Source organism: Eleginops maclovinus, chromosome 2 (genome assembly GCF_036324505.1).
Source record: "Eleginops maclovinus isolate JMC-PN-2008 ecotype Puerto Natales chromosome 2, JC_Emac_rtc_rv5, whole genome shotgun sequence".
In the NCBI taxonomy this organism is placed as follows: Eukaryota; Metazoa; Chordata; class Actinopteri; order Perciformes; family Eleginopidae; genus Eleginops; species Eleginops maclovinus.
In genome coordinates, this window is record NC_086350.1 from 17,300,166 (window position 1) to 17,319,897 (window position 19,732).

General features: G+C 41.1%; 1 protein-coding gene across 2 annotated transcripts; it reads left to right on the forward strand.

Annotated features, from left to right (window-relative positions):
• The first annotated feature begins 713 nt into the window (after positions 1-713).
• hrasb (HRas proto-oncogene, GTPase b) lies at positions 714-17,073 on the forward strand. Of its 2 annotated transcripts, XM_063901015.1 has the most exons (6): positions 716-989; positions 9,554-9,749; positions 10,571-10,749; positions 12,630-12,789; positions 13,634-13,758; positions 14,202-17,073. In XM_063901015.1, the coding sequence occupies exons 2-5, from the start codon at positions 9,639-9,641 to the stop codon at positions 13,751-13,753; spliced, it is 570 nt and encodes a 189-aa protein (XP_063757085.1). In that variant the 5' UTR covers positions 716-989; positions 9,554-9,638; the 3' UTR covers positions 13,754-13,758; positions 14,202-17,073. The 2 variants fall into 2 exon arrangements, with proteins under 2 accessions (XP_063757095.1, XP_063757085.1); XM_063901025.1 differs by lacking the exons at positions 13,634-13,758; positions 14,202-17,073 and adding an exon at positions 13,251-13,614 and having other exon boundaries at positions 714-989.
• The last annotated feature ends 2,659 nt before the right edge of the window (positions 17,074-19,732 follow it).

The following is a 19,732-nucleotide window of genomic DNA, read 5'->3' on the forward strand; positions in this document are numbered from 1 at the left end:
TACTTTGTAGAGCGTCAGAAAATAAAAGACAAGCCGTATTGGCATTATGTATTCTTTTAATGAAGTCTACTTTTTGAGAAAAAATAGAACAATAACTATTTAAACCCTATGGATTGAAAATAGAAACATATCTCACTCTTAATTGTCCTTAAGGAATAATCTGCATGTAATATTATGTGATTAAATCGGTCACATGTTACAAATGATGTGTTTTTTTATGCTGATTGTGATTATCAAGGGCAAATCATAGAATGTGAATGATCTTTTAAATAAAATAAACTACAAAGTATCCTCTGGTAGTATGCGTTCCTAAATAGCAGTGGGCCAACAAAGGCTATGCTAAGATAACATTTTGGGGGAACAAACAAAATTCAGAGTTTAGAATTCTGATTTGTTAAATGCCTATGTTTTTAGTGAGTTTGGTAGCTGTTTTTTTTTTTCTTTTTTTTTTTTTCAGGTGGCTAGGATTTTCGTGGGGGATTTTGTACTTTTTTAAATCCTGGCTTCTGCTAGTTTTATACTTAAATACACTTATATGAGTCTTTGTCTGTCACATTTAAGTGACACTCTGTAAACGTGCTTTGAGTGCATAGGTTGAGGAGTAAATACTGCTCTTCGTTGCTGAGTATCCATATTTCCAGCAGTACTTGAATGCAGCAGTAACATGCATGGTAACCGGGGCGGTTCTATGTTTGATAGAGCTGGGCGTGGGCTCGACACTCCTCATCCCTCTGCTCTCTGTGGTAGCACATTGTTCAACGCGGGCTCATTTTACCCACAACCAATGAATGCATTGGTGCATTTTAGCTACTGAAAATTAAACAATTTATCGGGTAGAATAAGGTGCAGATTTCCGAAGACGAGGGGAAACGGACCAATACCATTTTATTTTCTTCTCATTTCATTGGAGAGGCCACAGAGTTGGAAGATTTTTTTCTTCTCCGGTAGACGAAACGTCGCTCTTGTCGCTAATTAGACCTCTGCTTGTTGTAAGTATGCAGTGCACATTCCTCTGTCCGAAATATGTCGGTACTGACCGTTTTTGTCTAGCCATAACGTTCCGCTTTAAAATGCTTTCTCTGTTTTGGGCACCGCTGGAGGTTGCGGTCCACATTTAAAACATGTTAGCTAGCTATCATAACATTTTTAATTCAAGCCCGGCGAGCTTTATCTATCGAGCTCAACAACTCATGCTTGCTTTTTATTCTTGGCTACATGTACCGGGAACAACATATGTTATGGATTTTGCATACAGTGTGTTGTTTTAAACAATTATCTATTTTGATAAACAGTCTCCCTTGAGCTCCTGCGTTGTAACTTGGTTATGTAGGTTTAACATTAGACCGCCCTGGGTTTCCTTATCATCTCACTTCAGAAAAGAAACGGAATGTATTCAAATGACCAATATTAGCGATTTTAATTTCTTTGGCCTATGTTCTGGTCCAGTGTAAAGACAATGTTGAGTATGAGGTTTCTGCTGCCGATAGTGGCCACACACACAAGTAACGTCAGGGTGACGCCCCGTCACAGAGTAACATCTGAATGTATCACTGCGGAAGTTAGAGTCCATTACGAGGCATTTAGAGAGCTGACTTTTGAATTATTCCTCTCTGGGAGCTGCCTGTTAAAACTGTTTAGTAAGTTTAAAGCCTATAAGATGGTTAAGACAGCACTAATGTTGAATTGGCCATCATTAAATTGATGACCGTTGGAGCAGTTAGACTAGAGCAGAAATGATTTTCCCATCCTGAACTGAGGTAAATATGAGGCAGAATTAATTTCATTAATCTTAAAAAGTAGTAGTTACATTTAGGTTGGCGCCCTATTTAAAAACAAAGCAGAAAGGTGTTTGTGTACTGTTGGCATTTTGGCAAGTTATTGTACCTGACTGCTGAGCAAAGCCTCATATCTGAGACACATAACAGATGTATAGTTTATCTATGGTCCTTTTGGCTGGATTCCATTGTACTACATGAGTTCCTTTAAGGCGCTCCAGTGTCAGTCTTGGGAATTTGACATCAGCAGTGTCAGAAGCATTCAGAGTGAAGGCAAGAATCCAGGCAGCTGGAAAACAGCTGGAGATAGTCCAGCCAGTGATTGAGGTGTGATGGTAATCTGTTGTCCCTTCCTCTGAACAGCTGGAGCCTGGGTGGTGCCCAGCTGCTTGCCAAAATAAGTGGACACTTCTGGGGTACAAAGTATTTAGAAATGACAACTTTTGATTTCATCTCTAGGTGTGGTTTACTTCTTTTGACATAGCCTATTGTAGGGACGTGTTTTTAATGTTAAGTGCTGGCATACCCCTGATTTGATATTGTTCTTACAGTTTTTAGGTGAGGTTGGTTGTTTTTCTTTTGAGAATTGACTAATCATTTGGTGAGCATCCTTTACAGGTCATCTGGCATTGGTCGACAACATGTAGCCTTTTTAACATCAATTCTTATTCTTAAACAGTTGGACAATATTCAACTATTCCCCTAAATAATAATAACAAAACACCACTGATGAGTTTCAGGGTGTTTGGTGTCTGATTATAAGCCCCGTGGCTCCTCTAACTGGCAGGCCTTTGTGAGGAGGTCAGATGGCCTTTTCATCTCTGCTGCTGCCTCCACCGTCTCACCCTACTCGACAAGCTGAAAGGATGACCCAGTGGGGAAAAGGTCACTTGTACTCCAGTGCCAGAGTGGCTTGTTAAAGCATGCACACATACACAGATGCACGCAGAAACTCTTTATATAAATGTTTGTGAGGGAGACAATCTGGAGAGGATGCATTGTTTATCGAAGGATTTTCTCTTAAGATTCTAGTTAAACAAAACTATAGTTTCATTCATGTTTTGGTATGTTCACTGCCTTTGTGATTTACAGTAGTTCTTAAATGGATAGTGCTGTTTTTCAGCTAGATTCATCCCTGAGTTTATAGACTTCATAAGAATTGCTATAAGTCTCCCTCACTTACTTGTGTTTCATTGGCCTCAGAGAGCAGGATAGTGATTCCTCAGCTGCCGGTCAACTCTTATGTTTGGATGCCGTTTAGGCGGATGATGTCATTGGAGAGCAGTGGGAGGGTGCGGTGGGCTATAAGGATCTAGGATGGGTCTTGGAGTCTCAGTCTTCGACCGTGGTACCTCCCTAGAGAGGGTCTCCTTACCATCATCGCTCCATTAAAAATCTATTATCTCTGCAGTGGGCTTGTGGCTCTGCCAGTATGGATTCTCTAACCAATTAAGAACTTTAATGGAGAGCAGAATGCATGTTGAGGAGGACTTCCATTCATGTGCCCTCCTTATTGGGTCATGAGAATGGAATTGTTTTGCAAGTCACAGAGAAAGCTGAGAGATGATTATGGACTGCAGTTATCACAGCCCTGCATGCAGCCGGATTAGCTGCGAAAAAGTTTGAGAACATTTTCAATATTGATTTCTTTATAAATGTTTCAGTTTCCATTTCCCCCCCTCCCTCCTGTGGTTGTCTGTGCCCTTGGCATATAGTAAGAGAAGCCCTCGCCCTCAGACTTTCTCCTCCCATCACCCCTCTCGCTGCTCTGTACTCGCACCCTCCGTAAGCTGTCATGTAAGATTATCCTCTCGGTCCAGGCGGGGCTCTAGGGTTTCAAAACGAACTGTTAATTTCCCAGGCTGGAGGTGCCGAGCTATAAATAACCCTAAACACAGACATACTGCATAGTGCTGCTTCTTGATCAGAAAAGGGGAAACGCTTTCCAAAGACTTTGGCGAGTTTATGTTATGTAGACTTTTAAATGACACGGCTGCTTTTAGCCTGACTCAATGTCATGCACGTAAACAGTGACTGCGTCAAATTAACTTTGTTCTCCGTTGATGAGCTGATGTGTTACAACAAGTCACATTGCTCAAAGATTATTATTTTTGCAAGACATACATTGAAGGAAAAGTGTCACTATCTTTTCTGGGGCAAATAAGCCAGGTTAACCATTTAGTGACTGTAAGTGGTGAACAAAGTACACTGGTCTTTCACTATAGTCACATTTGTAGTAATATCAGAGTGTAGAAAAACTTAAAATACCTGCATACCAAATTTTACATGTACACAGGTATTGGCATCATGTACAAAAAGTAATTAAAAAAAAGATAGAAATACTCCATCTGTACTGACCCATTTTAGAAAAGAAGAAATGATATTACATTATGTTATTTAAAATTATATTTATTACATCACGTAAATGTTAGTAAAAGAGCCCCTTTACTTTGACTCCTGCGTAACGTTTGAATTTCCTTGAGAAATTAAATGTTGATGATGAATTGAATTACTAATCTGAATCAGATTTTTCAAAGTAACTAAAGCAGTCAAATAAATATAGTGGCGTAAGTAATACAATAGTCTGGTTCTGAAGTATAAAGTAGCAGGAAATGGAAATACTCTAAATGGACTTAGTTACTGCTGAGTACTGACTGCAGTTGAGGACATGACACTGTTATAGGGGCAGGATAACCATCTTTGTGCAGACCTAAAAAAACCTTGAGAAATTGTCCATGCTTTGTCCCCATGTGTGAATGAAATATGTGAAAAGATTGGTGCATGATGATGATTGTGATCTCCAAAGTCTCTGTCCTCATCGCTCCTTTCTGTCTGCACAAAGAGCAGCTCTGTGTGAGTCCCCACTGACAACAAGTGGCCCTGAAAAAGCGACAGCATTGCACTATCAATGATTAATTTTGCTATTCATCTCCATATGTATGTGTGGATTATTAATCAGCCGCTGACTTGGCCTACTTTGTGACGAGATGGCACTTTCTGTCGGTTTTCCTTCCTCCAGTCTCCCAGTAGCGGGCGCAGTGTGTTAAATTAGCATCTTAGGCTTTACATTTCAGCAGTTGTACACTTGAGATCTGGTTATGTGGAAGACATGCGGCAACCAACCGTATCAGATCTGGAGGGCTGTGGGTGTTTGGGAGTGCAGGTGTCACTCTCTGGATTGTTTTTGTTTGTTTGTGACCTACATTTTCCCTCATAACTGTCAAATTCAGTGCATTTTATTGGCATAAATGTTCAGAAACAATACAGAAAAGGATTCTTATTGTGAGGGAAGTTTTGGTACATTTTCATCTTTGTTGATTTCTAAAATGTGATTGTGAGCATTAATGTCATAAAGTGCATTTATCACTACTGGACATGGGAGTAAAGGACACATGGAACTTTAATGAGGGTTAGGGTTGTGTTCGTTCTGAAGGTATTGGGATGATTTGATTAACAAATCAAAATAACATTTGTACATATTTATGGTATCAATGCTAGACTTTAAACCATCACTATAACCATTTAAGTGACCAAATAACATGAATCAACTTTATTTTGATGATTCTGATCGCGGTAAGAGCCATTTATCAAGCAAAACACAACATTTTAAAAGCCTATAGCCATTTTCATTAGAATTTAAAAGAAATCTCACAACAGTAAATCTACCGATTCATGTTCTTTAAAGGACTCCTATTATGCTATATTTGAACATTATATTGTAGGGTAACAGAACTTGTCTGTGAAGTGTTTTGCTCAAAATACCAAACAAATCCCCCATTGTAGCATGCCTCATACCCCTCTATTTCAGCCCTGTTCCTGAAGTGCTGATTCTGTAACTGTCGCTTTAAATTTGAGCTGAAGCTGGCCACGCCCCTTTGCAGCGCCATGCAGTTTCTAACGGAGATACTCAGCTAAAAGCTGCCCTGATTAAACCTCATATTATGTTCCAAACCACATCAAGCATTATTTTTGGTAAACACGAGTGGTAAACACTGACAGAGACATTATATGTATTATATATACAACAACAAGTCCCTCCTGCACACATCCTGCTGAATACACAGACACACAGAGGTGCTGCGGAGGGGATTCCGCTCGCGACTGTATATGGGGGACGATAGGTTGGGACGTGTCAGGTGGGCGGGATGTTGCCAGGAGTTCAATGTAAAGCCAGCCCACATTTCGGTTATGACGTCAAGTCCGCAGTAAATCTGGAACAGCTCGTTTGTACCCCCGTTTTTAGAGATGTGGGTAAGGAGGAAAAGAGAGAGCGTTGTACAGTTTGTGAGTTGCCTTACACACGAAGGACACATATTTATGTATAAAGACAGCTAAAAGTGCACTTTGCATAATAGGAACACATTACATAAAAGAACATTTTTAAATCGTTATGTAAGTTATCTACTGAATGGGACGTTTAACAGTTTAAAAATAAACCCTTAAGTGGCTACACCTTTTTCTAAATGGCCTCAATCTTTGGCATTTCTGTACTGGAATATGTAACGTGTCTGTGCTAATAATGAAGGTAAGTGTTACCGCTAACCCATGATGGCACCCTCCTTATCCCTTAAAAGTCGACATTATCTTCTGTCCCAGTGTCCAATCCATGATTCAACATGTTGTTTAGCATCCACGCTGTGCCCCTCATATTAAGCGAGCCCTGAGTGGAGCTTGCAGGCACTGAAGGTGCTCCAGCGCCCGTCTCTCAGCACAGCGGCTGTTTATTTGGTTAAAGGAGGCTGTGAGGAGTGCTGCTAGCTCTGCCACGCTCTCTGTACTCCAGCCAGGGCGGGCTGCACTGTGTACCAGTTTGATTTATTTACAGTGAGGAAAAAGGAAGCTAACTGTTTGGCCCCAAGATTGAGGGGGTCAGGATTATTCCCTTCCTGTTGTGCTTGAGAATTATAGCAGTGAGGGTGTTTTTACGAGGAGGCCATTGTTGATATTGGTGACAGTGTTCATTGCTACCTGTTCCATTAGGGCGAGCAATGGTGTGTGTGTGTGTGTGTGTGTGTGTGTGTGTGTGTGTGTGTGTGTGTGTGTGTGTGTGTGTGTGTGTGTGTGTGTGTGTGTGTGTGTGTGTGTGTGTGTGTGTGTGTGTGTGTGTGTGTGTGTGTGTGTGTGTGTGTGTGTGTGTGTGTGTGTGTGTGTGTGTGTGTGTGTGTGTGTGTGTTATTCTGTCAATCATTAACATCAGTGAGCCAGTCACGTCCTGGCTAATCTTAGTCTGCCCTCGCTTCAGCACAGTCACACACACCTCAGACACAAATAACAAAACGTCTTTCACACTGGTGCATGCAGATTCTACTGACAAGTAGTCTGTTACTCTTGACTCCCCATGTTTTTGGATGTTTTGCATGTTGTCCTTTCATGAAACTGTCATGTCACCTCTTTTTCTACAAGTTAAAGATTCACTGTGTGTGTGTGATATCTCCTTAAGCTAGCTAAAGCGCTGATGTTCACCGCTCTGTAGTGTGTATTTTATGTCGGGGATGACAGTTGTTGCCCTGGAGAAGACAAAACAGCACATGTGATCTGTGGTGCTCATGAAATCCTGATAGATTGATAACACACTCGCGCAGGTGTGGCAGGTTAGTGATTCTCTTCTTGATCTCACTTAAGGAACATTCAGCAAGATGAGACGCTGTTCATCAGCAAGCCGTGTGACCTTATTTTGTTCAGATCATATACTACTTTTGAGGAATAGAAATGTAAGGCAGCTCTGGGTGTTGGGTTGATGTAGATTAGGTTGTTACTTAAAGGTCTCCTATTATGCTATATTTCAACAATATATTGTAGGGCAATATCCATACAAAACCTGTCTGAAGTGTTTTGGTCAAAATACCAAACAGATCCCCCATTGTAGCATGCCTCATACCCCTCTATTTCAGCCCTGTTCCTGAAGTGCTGATTCTGTGACTGTCGCTTTCAATTTGAGCTGAAGCTGGCCACGCCCCTTTGGAGCGTCAAGTTATGACGTCAAGTCCGCAGCAAATCTGGATCAGCTCATTTGTACCCCCGTTTTTAGAGATGTGGGTAAGGAGGAAAAGAGAGAGGGATGTATTTACACTTTGTGAGTCTACTGACACACGGGGACACATATTGATGTATAAAAGACAGCAAAAAGTGCATTACAGGGGCCCTTTAAAATATCATTAGTCGGTTTCCTGTCACTACTTTCAAACAGAAAGTGAAAGTAAAACGCCCCTCCTGGGAGCTCTAAGGTTTGTAGTGATTTTCCTCTGAGCGCTGTGATGACATCATCGTGACCAGTCATCGCTGATGTCAAACTTAGGCTATAACCACAAGAAGCTCCTGTGGTTGCTATGGGCCTCCAGCAGTGTGTTAGCCATACTGTTGGTCACAGTAGTTATGCAACTTTTCCATTTGAGCTTTATGTCTCTCTGTGACTCATCATGTGCCATCATGTCTACACTGGTACCAAGTCATTTGGGGGGGGTCATAGGTTTGGTCAGGTTGTGGTTATATTGCACTCAGCTGAGTCACACTTTGCCACTGTAGGTAATGGAAACACCCAGATGACTTCTGCTACTTGTGACTCAACATGCCTGGAATTTCACTGTCCAGCAGAGTTGGAGGTGATGTCAGGGGATCAGTGTGTGTGTGTCTCTATGCATGAAGTGTGCTTCCAGCTGACTCGATAGCTGACATTGTGACGGTATTTTTGGCATAGTCTGCAAAGTCCTACATTTTCGAGCATGCCTGGACTTTTTTGGAAAACTGTATGAACTTTAAGAGCTGGTAAAAACCAACTATTTGTGCACAACTAAACTAAATAAAAGCTGCTGCTTAGATGTTAAACACTGACATTTAAATTCTCATTCATTTTAAGTGGACACATTTTCCATTGTTTTTTGGACCAAGCTCAATCTGCTTTCAGTTACCCTCTTAGTCCATAAATCCATGTTTACCTGTAAGATTTAGACTACAAAAAATGTATATTACTTATGTTTTCTCAAGAGGCCGACATGTTCCTTATATAACGTGCTTTGATTTATAGTCAGGGCAGCCCTGTTGCATCAACTAGACCTTTAACGTGGGTTGAGTGGGTCCATAAGGGACAACTGCAGGCACACCTGGAGTCATAAAATCCTCTTTTAGGCCTCTCGTTCTGTTGCTATTGTTGCTATGGATTGATCCCTGTGGAAGAAGCATGGCACACCAACAAACGGCTCAAAGAAATAGCTTGACTTTGTTTAGTAAATGTAAATAGCAAATGTTGAAAGGATCCTGCAGACTCCTTTGATAGATACTTCACTTTATAAATCTTTTTTTTTATTTGATAATTTTTTGCTCTGGCATCTGTCACCTTGGGTTCAAAGGAAGGGAATCTGTAACGTGAAGCCTGAGTGATGAGGACCAGTCTGCAAGTGTCATGCCCCTTCTCCCTCGCCGCCTCCCTGGCTTTCCCTCTCACACACACCCTCTCCCTGCTGCTCACACTGAGCGCGAGAGAATTGGAACATTGAGTACCTTCAGCACATTTTTCACATTCCCCTTTGAGGGTCCCAACCTTAGCCCCCACTACACACACACTCACACATACACACACACACACACACACACACACACACACACACACACACACACACACACACACAAACCTGACTGATGTTTCTCTCCAGTGGGCAGCAGTGGTTGTGGACCACTTCATTGGCAGTCCTGTGACAGAGAATAACTTGTCTCTGAAGCTCTATTGTTCTGTTTCTTATCAGACTGCTAACCTGCACCTTCCTCTCTCCCTTTTCTCTCTCCAGCTGCGGTGTGTGTGTGTGTGTGTGTGTGTGTGTGTGTGTGTGTGTGTGTGTGTGTGTGTGTGTGTGGTGAGCTGCAGCGACAAAGATGACGGAGTATAAGCTGGTGGTGGTGGGAGCTGGAGGCGTGGGCAAGAGTGCACTTACCATCCAACTCATCCAGAACCACTTTGTGGATGAATACGATCCCACCATAGAGGTATGACGCTCTTCTGCATTTCAGAAACGTTATTATTCTTATGGGTGTTGATCGCATTGTTAAAAATAAATGATCCATATCCCCAATATTGAATTCCTGTTGGGTTAGCGGCATGTTTTTTTTTCCTATAAAAGTGAAGGCAAAGAAAACAAAGTACAAAAGTCCAATCCCACGGTCCTGGCTGAACAACATTGTCTGGAGTCGACAGCTCACTCCAAGTCAAATTAATTTAATTTAAATAATCAAATGTTTGTAGTAATTCTCCAAACAATCAACTTTGGGAGAAATTCCTGTTTTTCTTTTAGAAGAAATCTCTAATCTGCCTGTCAGAAACTCTCATATTTTCATGGAAATATTTACAGAGAATGATTGCAGACATTGCAAAGAGAAGAGGAGAGTCAGGGAGAATGTGTTCTCCTCTCTTTTCCTCCACTCTCTCCCTCTCTTTCTCACCACGCCTGCCTCTGGCCACACAATGTCCTTTTTGTGTATTTGCATTCCTGGCCCCTATGCTCTGGCAAACAAAGGGACGGCACTCCATGTTTTTGTGGCTGTGTGTTGGAAGGCTAAACATTGGCTCCGATACCCTGCTCCTCTGATCTCTAGATGCATTTGAGGGATGGGGAACTGATATCACACACCAGTTGATACACATGTTTACACACAGACAACTTAACACTGAAGGCCAAGAATGTAGGAACCTCAGTGACCCGTCGTTGCCTCAAATTGTACCTCAACCGCGCTCTGTGTCTGACTTTTGTTACAGTTTGCTCACTCGCATACATTTACCACAACTTGAAACTTTACCCCTTTTTCCGCAGGACTCGTACAGGAAGCAGGTTGTGATTGACGGGGAGACATGCCTGTTGGACATCCTGGACACTGCCGGTCAGGAGGAGTACAGCGCCATGAGGGATCAGTACATGAGGACAGGGGAGGGCTTTCTCTGCGTCTTCGCCATCAACAACACCAAGTCTTTTGAGGACATTCACCAGTACAGGTGTGTAAGAGTCAGTCATAGATAAGAGGGTGTGTGGGGGGGGATCCTTGGCATTAAAAATTGGGCTGCAAGATGATGGCAAAACTTTTATCAATATTGAAATCGGCATATTTTAACAGTCTTACTCATTGACTTTGGTAACTTCATGCATTTGTCCAACCTTTATTTTTTATTAACTGTGGCTTTCTAGCTGTGAATTTTCTTTCTTTTAAGGTAATTCAACTAAAAACATGTTTTAAAATAAATGAAACTAGACAAATAATACATTCTATATATTGTAATTAATTTAAACCCCAGAAATATTGTAAATGCATCTGCTCCAACAACTGAAACTCCTAAACACATCATAAAATGTGTAATACATTGTACAAAAATACATTTAATCAATATTATAGAAAGATAAATGATAGCAAATATATTGTAATTCTCAGCTACCACATACTGGAAACTCTTTAACACATACATTTAGGTTACTTTTATTCTATATATTGTTTTTTTATGATCAATAAAGCCAATAATCGTAACTAAAGATACCCCATCACTCAGATCGTTGCATAACTGAACCTGTCTATTTACTGGAAGGACCACAGAGCAGCCGAGCTGGAGTTCAGACTTACAGAATAATTTCTGTTAGCTCTCTTGTCAGGCTTTGTGTGTTTGTAAATGCAGTTTGTGTTGCAGGGACTCCCATGGGGTCTGGGTAGAGAGGGGTGTGTATACGTGTGTGTGCCAGCTCTCTGCAGCAGTTGGGTGATGTCATGCTGTAGCGTTTAACACGGCTAAAGAAAGCTTAGCCCCCAACTGGAGGATTACAGCACGATGCCAATGAAATCGATCCTGACTCAATTAGAGGAGCGGGGAGAGGTAGCACTTTCAAGGACAGGGAAGGAGAAGGGGGGGGGGATTCAGCTGGAGATGACAGGGTTCTCTCTCTTTGCTACATTTTGTCTATCTCGTCACATTAGACACCCTCTTCCCAGTGCATGGGGCAGTTAAGAGGCAGAATATAAGCTTTGCCACTTCCTCTACAGATATGCAGTTTTTAGTTTTTATCACACACACACACTGGCCTAACTGTAACACACCTGCAGATTTGACTATAAAATCATTGTGCAACTTGTGAAATCATGCATGGATCGGATGCTTAAAAAGATGGTGGTGCGGTTAAGCTAGTAAAAATAGTCAGAGGCATTTTTTGCTAAATGTCCACCTCACATACTGCCCTAGGACCTGCGTAAAATTGGGAAATGTATGATTTTTCCCATATTTGTTCCAGACAGCAGTATTAAATCATACCAAGAAATTAAGATCAAATCTTCTTGTTGTGTTTGCCGTCAATTTTAATACATGTTACACTTGATGCCTTCCTCACCAGCAAAATACTAAGTAACAGTCTAAGCAGGGTAACATGTCTGCTGTGGCATCAAGGCAACCGTGGTCATAAACACCATTAGCCGTGTCGACTGCAGATGGGCAGCGCGTGCTGCATCCTGCTGTACTCCAGCTCGGGGGGAAGAAGAGTGAGCTGATACATTGATCTGACCCACTCCTCTCACTCAGTTCCCCCTGGCTGCCTGGCGTTTGGTGCTGGCTGCTGTAGTGATGAGGTAATGCTGTTGCCTGTTGTCCATCTCTCCCCCTCCCCCTCCCTCCTCCCTCCTTCAGCAGTGCAGCACAGCCCAGCACCAGCGGGGCCCCGGCTCCTCCTCAGGGTCCTAGAGCTCCCCGGGTGGTTTGCTCTCCAGCGGTGGGGCTGCTGTTGTTTATGAAGCAGGGAGGATCCCCAGACTGCACAGATGTCACTGTGACTGAGCGCTGGGGCGGGTTCAGGAAAAACAGACAACATTTATATGGCCTTTTTCTTGTTCTGTAATTCACAGAGAACAGATCAAACGTGTGAAGGACTCGGATGATGTTCCCATGGTGCTTGTGGGAAACAAATGTGACCTCCCGGCACGCACGGTGGACACGAGGCAAGCCCAGGAACTCGCCCGCTCTTACGGCATCCCATACATAGAGACCTCTGCTAAAACACGACAGGTGGGTAGTGAACAAGAAGCACAATACCACACTTCTTTTTTTTCTCCCTATCTCTATGTCTGGTATTTAAAATGACCTATGAATTCAACAGACCACTCCAAATGTTTCTTAAATCTGAATCTCTACTTGTATGGCAGCCAGTTCAGTGTCTGTTGAATTCCAACACAGAGAAGTTAATAGAATACAATAAAAAAAAGACATACCTATAAATAATAAAACAAGAGAAAATGATGATGCGGAAGTGGTCTCTTCATTTTTTCCAGGGCTGTATATTTTCTCCCATCTTTTACAAAACCCACATTCAATGCACACTAGCCCCCTTATCATTCTGTGGTAAACGCGGTCTGATAGAGTTTCTGTATTTTTGACGTTTTGCACGTGTATTTGCGCACTTGCAAAGCAGCAAATTGTCCGCAGTATGCTGTGATTTGTGAAGCTGGAAACATTTTATTATCCCGCAGGCAATGACTCATAGCCAGGTTACCTTGGCTTAAGAACAGCTACAGTATTTGAAAGGCTTCATAAGGACGAGTTGCCACACAGCTCCCACTCCGTCTGACTCACTGTCACACAAGAGCGCAGGTACAGTCTGGCGCTCACCACGGTCCCTGCACAAAGAGTCAAAAAGAAGTGTCTGCAAAGAACAACATGATCGACTCCTTTTTCATTAATTATGATTTCTGACGTCTGAAACACCAGGGTCGCCATGGGGATGTTGCCACTCCTCTCAGGGATGAGTACACTGGAGAAGTTTGCTGTCAGTTGGAAGGGGTGCATGCAGTGTAATTGAGTGTAGAAAGGGCCCACATAACCGTGGGGTGTGTGTGTGTGTGTGTGTGCGCAGGGAGTGGAGGACGCCTTCTACACGCTGGTTAGGGAGATCAGACAGCATAAACTGAGGAAGCTGAACCCACCGGATGAGAGCGGGCAGGACTGTATGAGCTGTCGCTGTGTGGTATCGTGATGCAGGTGAGACAGATCTCCACACATGTATTTTTCTTCTTTGACAGTTAGGTAAACTGGGAAGTCGCTAAATTGGTCTGCTTGTGGAGCTGTACTTCATCTGCACTACTTATAGACTGGTCTAACAAAATACCTGCACTCTTCTACTCTTTATTTAAACTACTCTGTTTCATTTTGCAAAAAAATGGCATTATCTTTATTTTATTATTTTCTCTTGTGTCCTTTTATAATATGCTGCATTGTTGGAGAAGCTCGGGACCTAAGATTTTCATTGCCATAACTACAATGTAGCTACTATGCATCTGACAATGAAAAAAACCTTGAACATTGAACCTTGAACCTTGAGAGCCCATTGAAAGTAAATGCTGAAGCTCACTTTAACTTTTCCCAGAAGTATACATGTAAAAATGGCACTAACATTTGTCCCACTTTGTCATTTCCTTCCCTAGCTGAGCGTTGCACGTTGAGAAATGCTACAGCGCGTAGTGGCAGCATGGACACAAAGATAGAAAGATAAAAACAACTCAATGATGAAATATAAACTTTTTTCAAAAAGAGGATGATTGAAGCAAAAGCGCTCAAGGAAACCACCAGAGCTGACTGAACCGTAGAACCTTCATGGAAAAGGAGGATTTGGACTGTTGCCCAAGCGGCTACCTGAACTAGCACGGTTCCGGCCCCTTTCCTTGGTCCGCACGTGGACTTGTGAGCAACACCACTAATGACTCTTTGTCCACTCCAGTGGGGTCCTGCTGGGTAGCTCAACACGTTTCCTGCTAACTTATTGTTTTCAGTCTCAACACTGGTCTTAATGGGGGCTCTTTCCAACCTCCTCCCACCTTGAAAGCCTAATTCCACTCCCCCCCCCCCCCCCCCCCCCCCCCTCCAATGCCTGCCCACTGGAAGGACTGACTGACTAACATGGAAAGGACTGGAATGGACGTTTAGTTGCCCCAACACCTCTCACATGAAAACCCGCCCTGTCCCATTCTACCTGCCTTTTTGATTTCCTCCTCCGAATGGCTGTGCAGTCTCTTCTATACTGGATCCAGGGGGCGGGGGCAGACATGGGAATGACTTTAATTTTGTTGTTGTTTTAACAGTTAGCCTAGCTTTTTGATATGGAACATTTTGTTTGTGATTTACAGAATTGGAAAGTCACAGAGCAATATGTGAGTGAGGGAGTTTATTCCAGATCTGGTTTGACTTTTTTTTTCATGGCCTGCCTGAAATTACTTTTGAGATGCAAATTGGAAAATGTAAAGATGGATTCATTTCCAGAATGCTACCCCCTTCTCTCTTTGCAGATGTTTCCTTTGCTACAGTAGCAGTCTTGATGAAATAATAGTAATGGCTTTTGGCTAGTGCACGTAGGTTCTGGTACAATAGGATTCTTTCCTGTCCAATTTACACAAAGTATTGGGAATAAACCACCTCTCTTTGCTTCTGGTTAAACTTTGGTTTAGAAGGGCAGAGGGTTACTGTGCATGAAAATCTAGTTCTTAGCACCTCTCCTGTCTCCTGGTTTCCTGTAGAAATAAGAGGGAACCCTGCACTGTACGGTTAAACAATTAGGTTATGGTTTTAGTCTTCTTAGACTTCTTGCATTTCAATATAGTTACTGTATGCTGTACAACTCTTGTTACTACATGGTGATAATGACTAGTTTTAGATTGCAACAATCCCTCCTTGTGGATAGTAAGGCTCAGGAATCATGGTCCAGGAAAGCCTCGAGTAACTTCTGGAAAACCAGTGTTATGGATGCTTTGCAGAGTGTAATGCACAAGTCCTGCCTCAGAGTCAAACTTCAGTTTTTTCCACACACCATACTATCCTCAAACTGCTCATCTTTCTCTGCAACCTCAGCTCTATAATGGAACAATAACAGGTCAGGTGCTAATCATGTCAGAATCATATTTACTGTATATGTGGGACTATTGTGTGTAACAGGTGATGGATATTTGGTTTAGGGAGTGCATCGCTTTGTTTCTTAATACTGACCCAGCTTGTGCTCTCCACAACTGCATTAATTTGTTGCCTAAATGAAAAAAAAGACTGCTCTGTGTTTACTTTGCCTTATCTGTTAGCTAGTTCGTACCTCATGTATGCAGCGAGCTCTACCTGAGATGATTCTGTGTTCTGTGAGCTGCATTGTTTTTGTTTGTTTGATTATGTGTGCAACTGAAAAATATATAAGTGAGTCAAGACAAGCGCTGTATGGAATTTGAAAGGCAAGTCCCTGGAAACACTACACTGTTTTTTAATTTGTTTTTAAAGCGGGCTTTCTGTAATGATGTGTATCTAAATGTGATTCTGTTTTAAAAGACTTAAAACCAACCGTTAAAGAGCCCACTATAACCCAAGTTGTCTTACACTCATGACATTTCATTCTAAATACAACGGAACATGTGAGGTTCATTACTAGGAAATTGTTACTTTAAAAGCAGATTTAAAAAAAAGTTAAATTCAGAGAATTGGGATGATGATGATGATGATATAAAGAGATCCAAACACTACAGGCAGGTTTGTGCAACAGGTTTCAGATGCAAACCTCAAATCACATTTTAACATTTATCGTGCAAAAATCTAAATGCTTATCTCCTACGCAGTTAATTTTGTAAATTTTAAAGTGACTCTTTCCATCATATCACGGCTTAAAGAAATACGATCAGTCTAGTTTCTCTGTGGATGGTAGTGGTCGAGTTGTTTTTATCAGTTAAGTGTTCATTTCTCTGCTTTAGAGAACAGACATGAACTGTGAATGTGTTTAGACATTGTTTAAAAGGAGCCTCATGTTTAAAATGTACCATAACAAAATAATGCAGGAGTTGTTCCTCTGTCCCACTTTTCGCTGTGTTGTTCTAACTTTTATTTTTCACCCATTGTACTCAAACCTTTTGATGGAAAAAAAGAGTGTGGCGTTTGTAACCTGTAACAACAGTCCTGGTAGTATGCTTGTCCTCTCCCTGTCAATCTTGAAACAGTACATCCATGATAGTACATAGAATTCCACTTATCTATGTATTCAAATTCCTGTTTCATTAGAATATTGGTGTCATTTTGCTACAGGAAAACTACAGCCAGCAAACCACAAGTATACATGTCAGAAAACCTGGCGAGCATGACAAAGACTGTACGGACCATTGGGAGTTTTGCACAAGGATACAGTGGGATCAAGGGCTTGTTTCTCCCTTGCAAACTGTGGATGGAGGTGTGGAAAGAATTTGTGAAAATGTCAAATGTTTAGCTATTTAAGATGTATTTACTCTTTGAATTTGTGGCAAATGTATTGCAGGACAGGAATAAAGATGTCAAGATGAATCTGTGTCTTTGGTCCCTCAAACATCTAACTCTCATGTCATGTTGCTATTCAATTTGGGATTTGCTGCCACCTGCAGGCTGCTTTTTGTACCGTACAGAGAACTGTAAAAAGAAAAGAAGAAAAAAAAATATATATATATATACATACACACACTGGTTTACACAACGTGGGCAAGTACAGCTGTGATGAAGGTTCAAAGAACAATCATAAATGTTGCGTTTACACAAAAGTTTTACTGTTGCAAAACACTAAAACAACATGAGGAAGTGGTTTCTAACGTAGAAGGGGGAAAAATAGGTGCGGCAAACCTAGGGAAAGCACAGAAATGGAAATAAATAAATTGTAATATTCTTATTGATCCTGTGCTGAGAGATCCAAGAGTTCCCTAATCCAAATAAATTCCAAGCATGGTTCCTCTACCAGTCTTATTTAGCCATTGTCCTGATTAATAATAATAATTTGTAAATTTGGTCACTGTTTTGTTGCTGCCTTGTTCAAGCCATGAAACGTAGTTGTTAGGTCACATGCTTTGCATAATTGTAGGGCTGTTTTCTTACTGGATTCTAAAGCCATAAAAGATAAAGGTGAATGCATAAACCAAAGACGAACAGGGTGGAGGGTTATTATAACAGTGTAGGCGATTAGAGGATACTCAAAAGTGATATTTTCCAACTGGCTTCTTCATAATCATGCCATACAATGAGGGTTCAATTAAGAAAATGCTTCCTAAGGTAAGATTAAGGATCAACTATTTATTCTCTCTTAGTCAAATCAAAAATTTGAATAGGATAAAGAATCCATGTATATTTTTAATGGTGCTTCTTCTGTGTTCTTTTTATTTTGAAGACTTATCTACGGAAACATGTGGCCCATGAAATACACGTTGCATTGACTCACTTTAAAAACCTTGTACCCTTGATGGATAGATATGGTAAGAAGATAAATAAAAGCTAGAAATCTGTTCTTGAATGTATTTATTTAACTTGAAAAGTGCTGTAAATTATACTCATGGTTTCATTATTTACAGTTTACAATGATGGCACCACAAAGGACTTGATGAGTCTAACGGGAACCATCCCTGTCATGTTTGAAGGTTACTATGAAAAAGCTACAGTATAATGAGATACAGTATAAGCGGGACTTAAATGGGGAAACTGATCAATTTGATCACAAATAATAAAGATAAAACTCATGTCTCCCCTTTTTTAATACAAGACCAAACATACAACATCCCGGTATGCCTGTGGATTGAAGAAAGCTATCCACAAACTGCTCCCATCTGCTTTGTCAGACCCACACATGAGATGATGTTACTCGAGGGACAGTATATCTCCAACAATGGTGAAGTCGTGCTGCCTTACCTGGAAGAGTGGACGTTTGTAAGAATTTAAACTTGATCTTGTTTTCTTTGAAAATACTGTCAAAATTGATAAATAATAGCATCAGAGTTACAACATCGCTACATTTGTTTGACTTTTTCTTTTTCCTATCAGGGAGAATGTGACCTACTGAGTGTACTCCAGGTTATGATTGTCGTATTTGGAGAATTCCCTCCCGTGTGCATGCAGCCTCTTCCAGAGCATGAACAAGCCCCTTGTAAGTTATGGTTACACAGGCAGAAAGCTAATCTCCATGCTGTTTCAAAACAACACTACCTTTGCCCTAGACACAAGTTTATCTTGATAAGACAGATCCAAAGATCCATATCTCGGCCACACCTGTTGAGGCCGAGATATGGATCTTGAGCTGAAAACTGTTTTGCTCTGCCAACATGTTTATGAATTTATTGTGACTGATATGGGACTCTCTAAAATGAAGAATATATTCTATTTAGGTTGGCTGCAATTCCACAGACAAGCAGAGGTGCTTTCAGAGACTGATGGGAGTAGTTTTCTGGATTTAACAAGTGAAGATGATTTACCTTTTCAGGAACATGAAACCAACTGTTAGTCTTTTGTGTAATTTTAATAATACGTGTATGTGTGTGTGTTACCTGTGATATGGTGTTCAACGTGATAAGTCTAAGATGGTTGATCCATTGGTTGAATTATGGTTAATAAATGTATGCAATTATTTTAAAAAACATTTTCATTGCCATAACTACACTGTAGCTACTGTGTGCATAAAAACCCTTGAACCCCAATTCATACAAATAGATTATAACATGCTGTGTGTCTATTTTTCCAAAGACTTAGACTGTACAAGTCAAGCACCTTATTGGTACAAAATGTGATGTATTCCCCTTATCATTTATTGTTTCTCAAATGAACATAATAAATGGAATTTGTGGGCCTTTGTTTAAAGACTAAATGCTTTACAAGCAGCTCATAAAACTAATAACATAACAACACGCAGTTTGTTTTCTTTAATGTTAAAATGTTTCCGACTTTTGAGCAATGAATAGATATTTTCATAATTTGAAAAAACACACACAGCCAGTTTATGCTGAAATGATTACCCAAACTGTTGTGAAAAGTTGTTGATTTATTCTGGTACTGTAAATAAAGAATCATATCAAACATGTCTGTGTGTATTACTGTGGGGAAACCAATGTAATATAATTGTCCAACCAATTACTAAGTAGGCTTTTGATATTCCACTAATATAGCCTGTAATGTGTGAAGCAAACTCACCTTATTAGGACCACGCCTTGAGCTG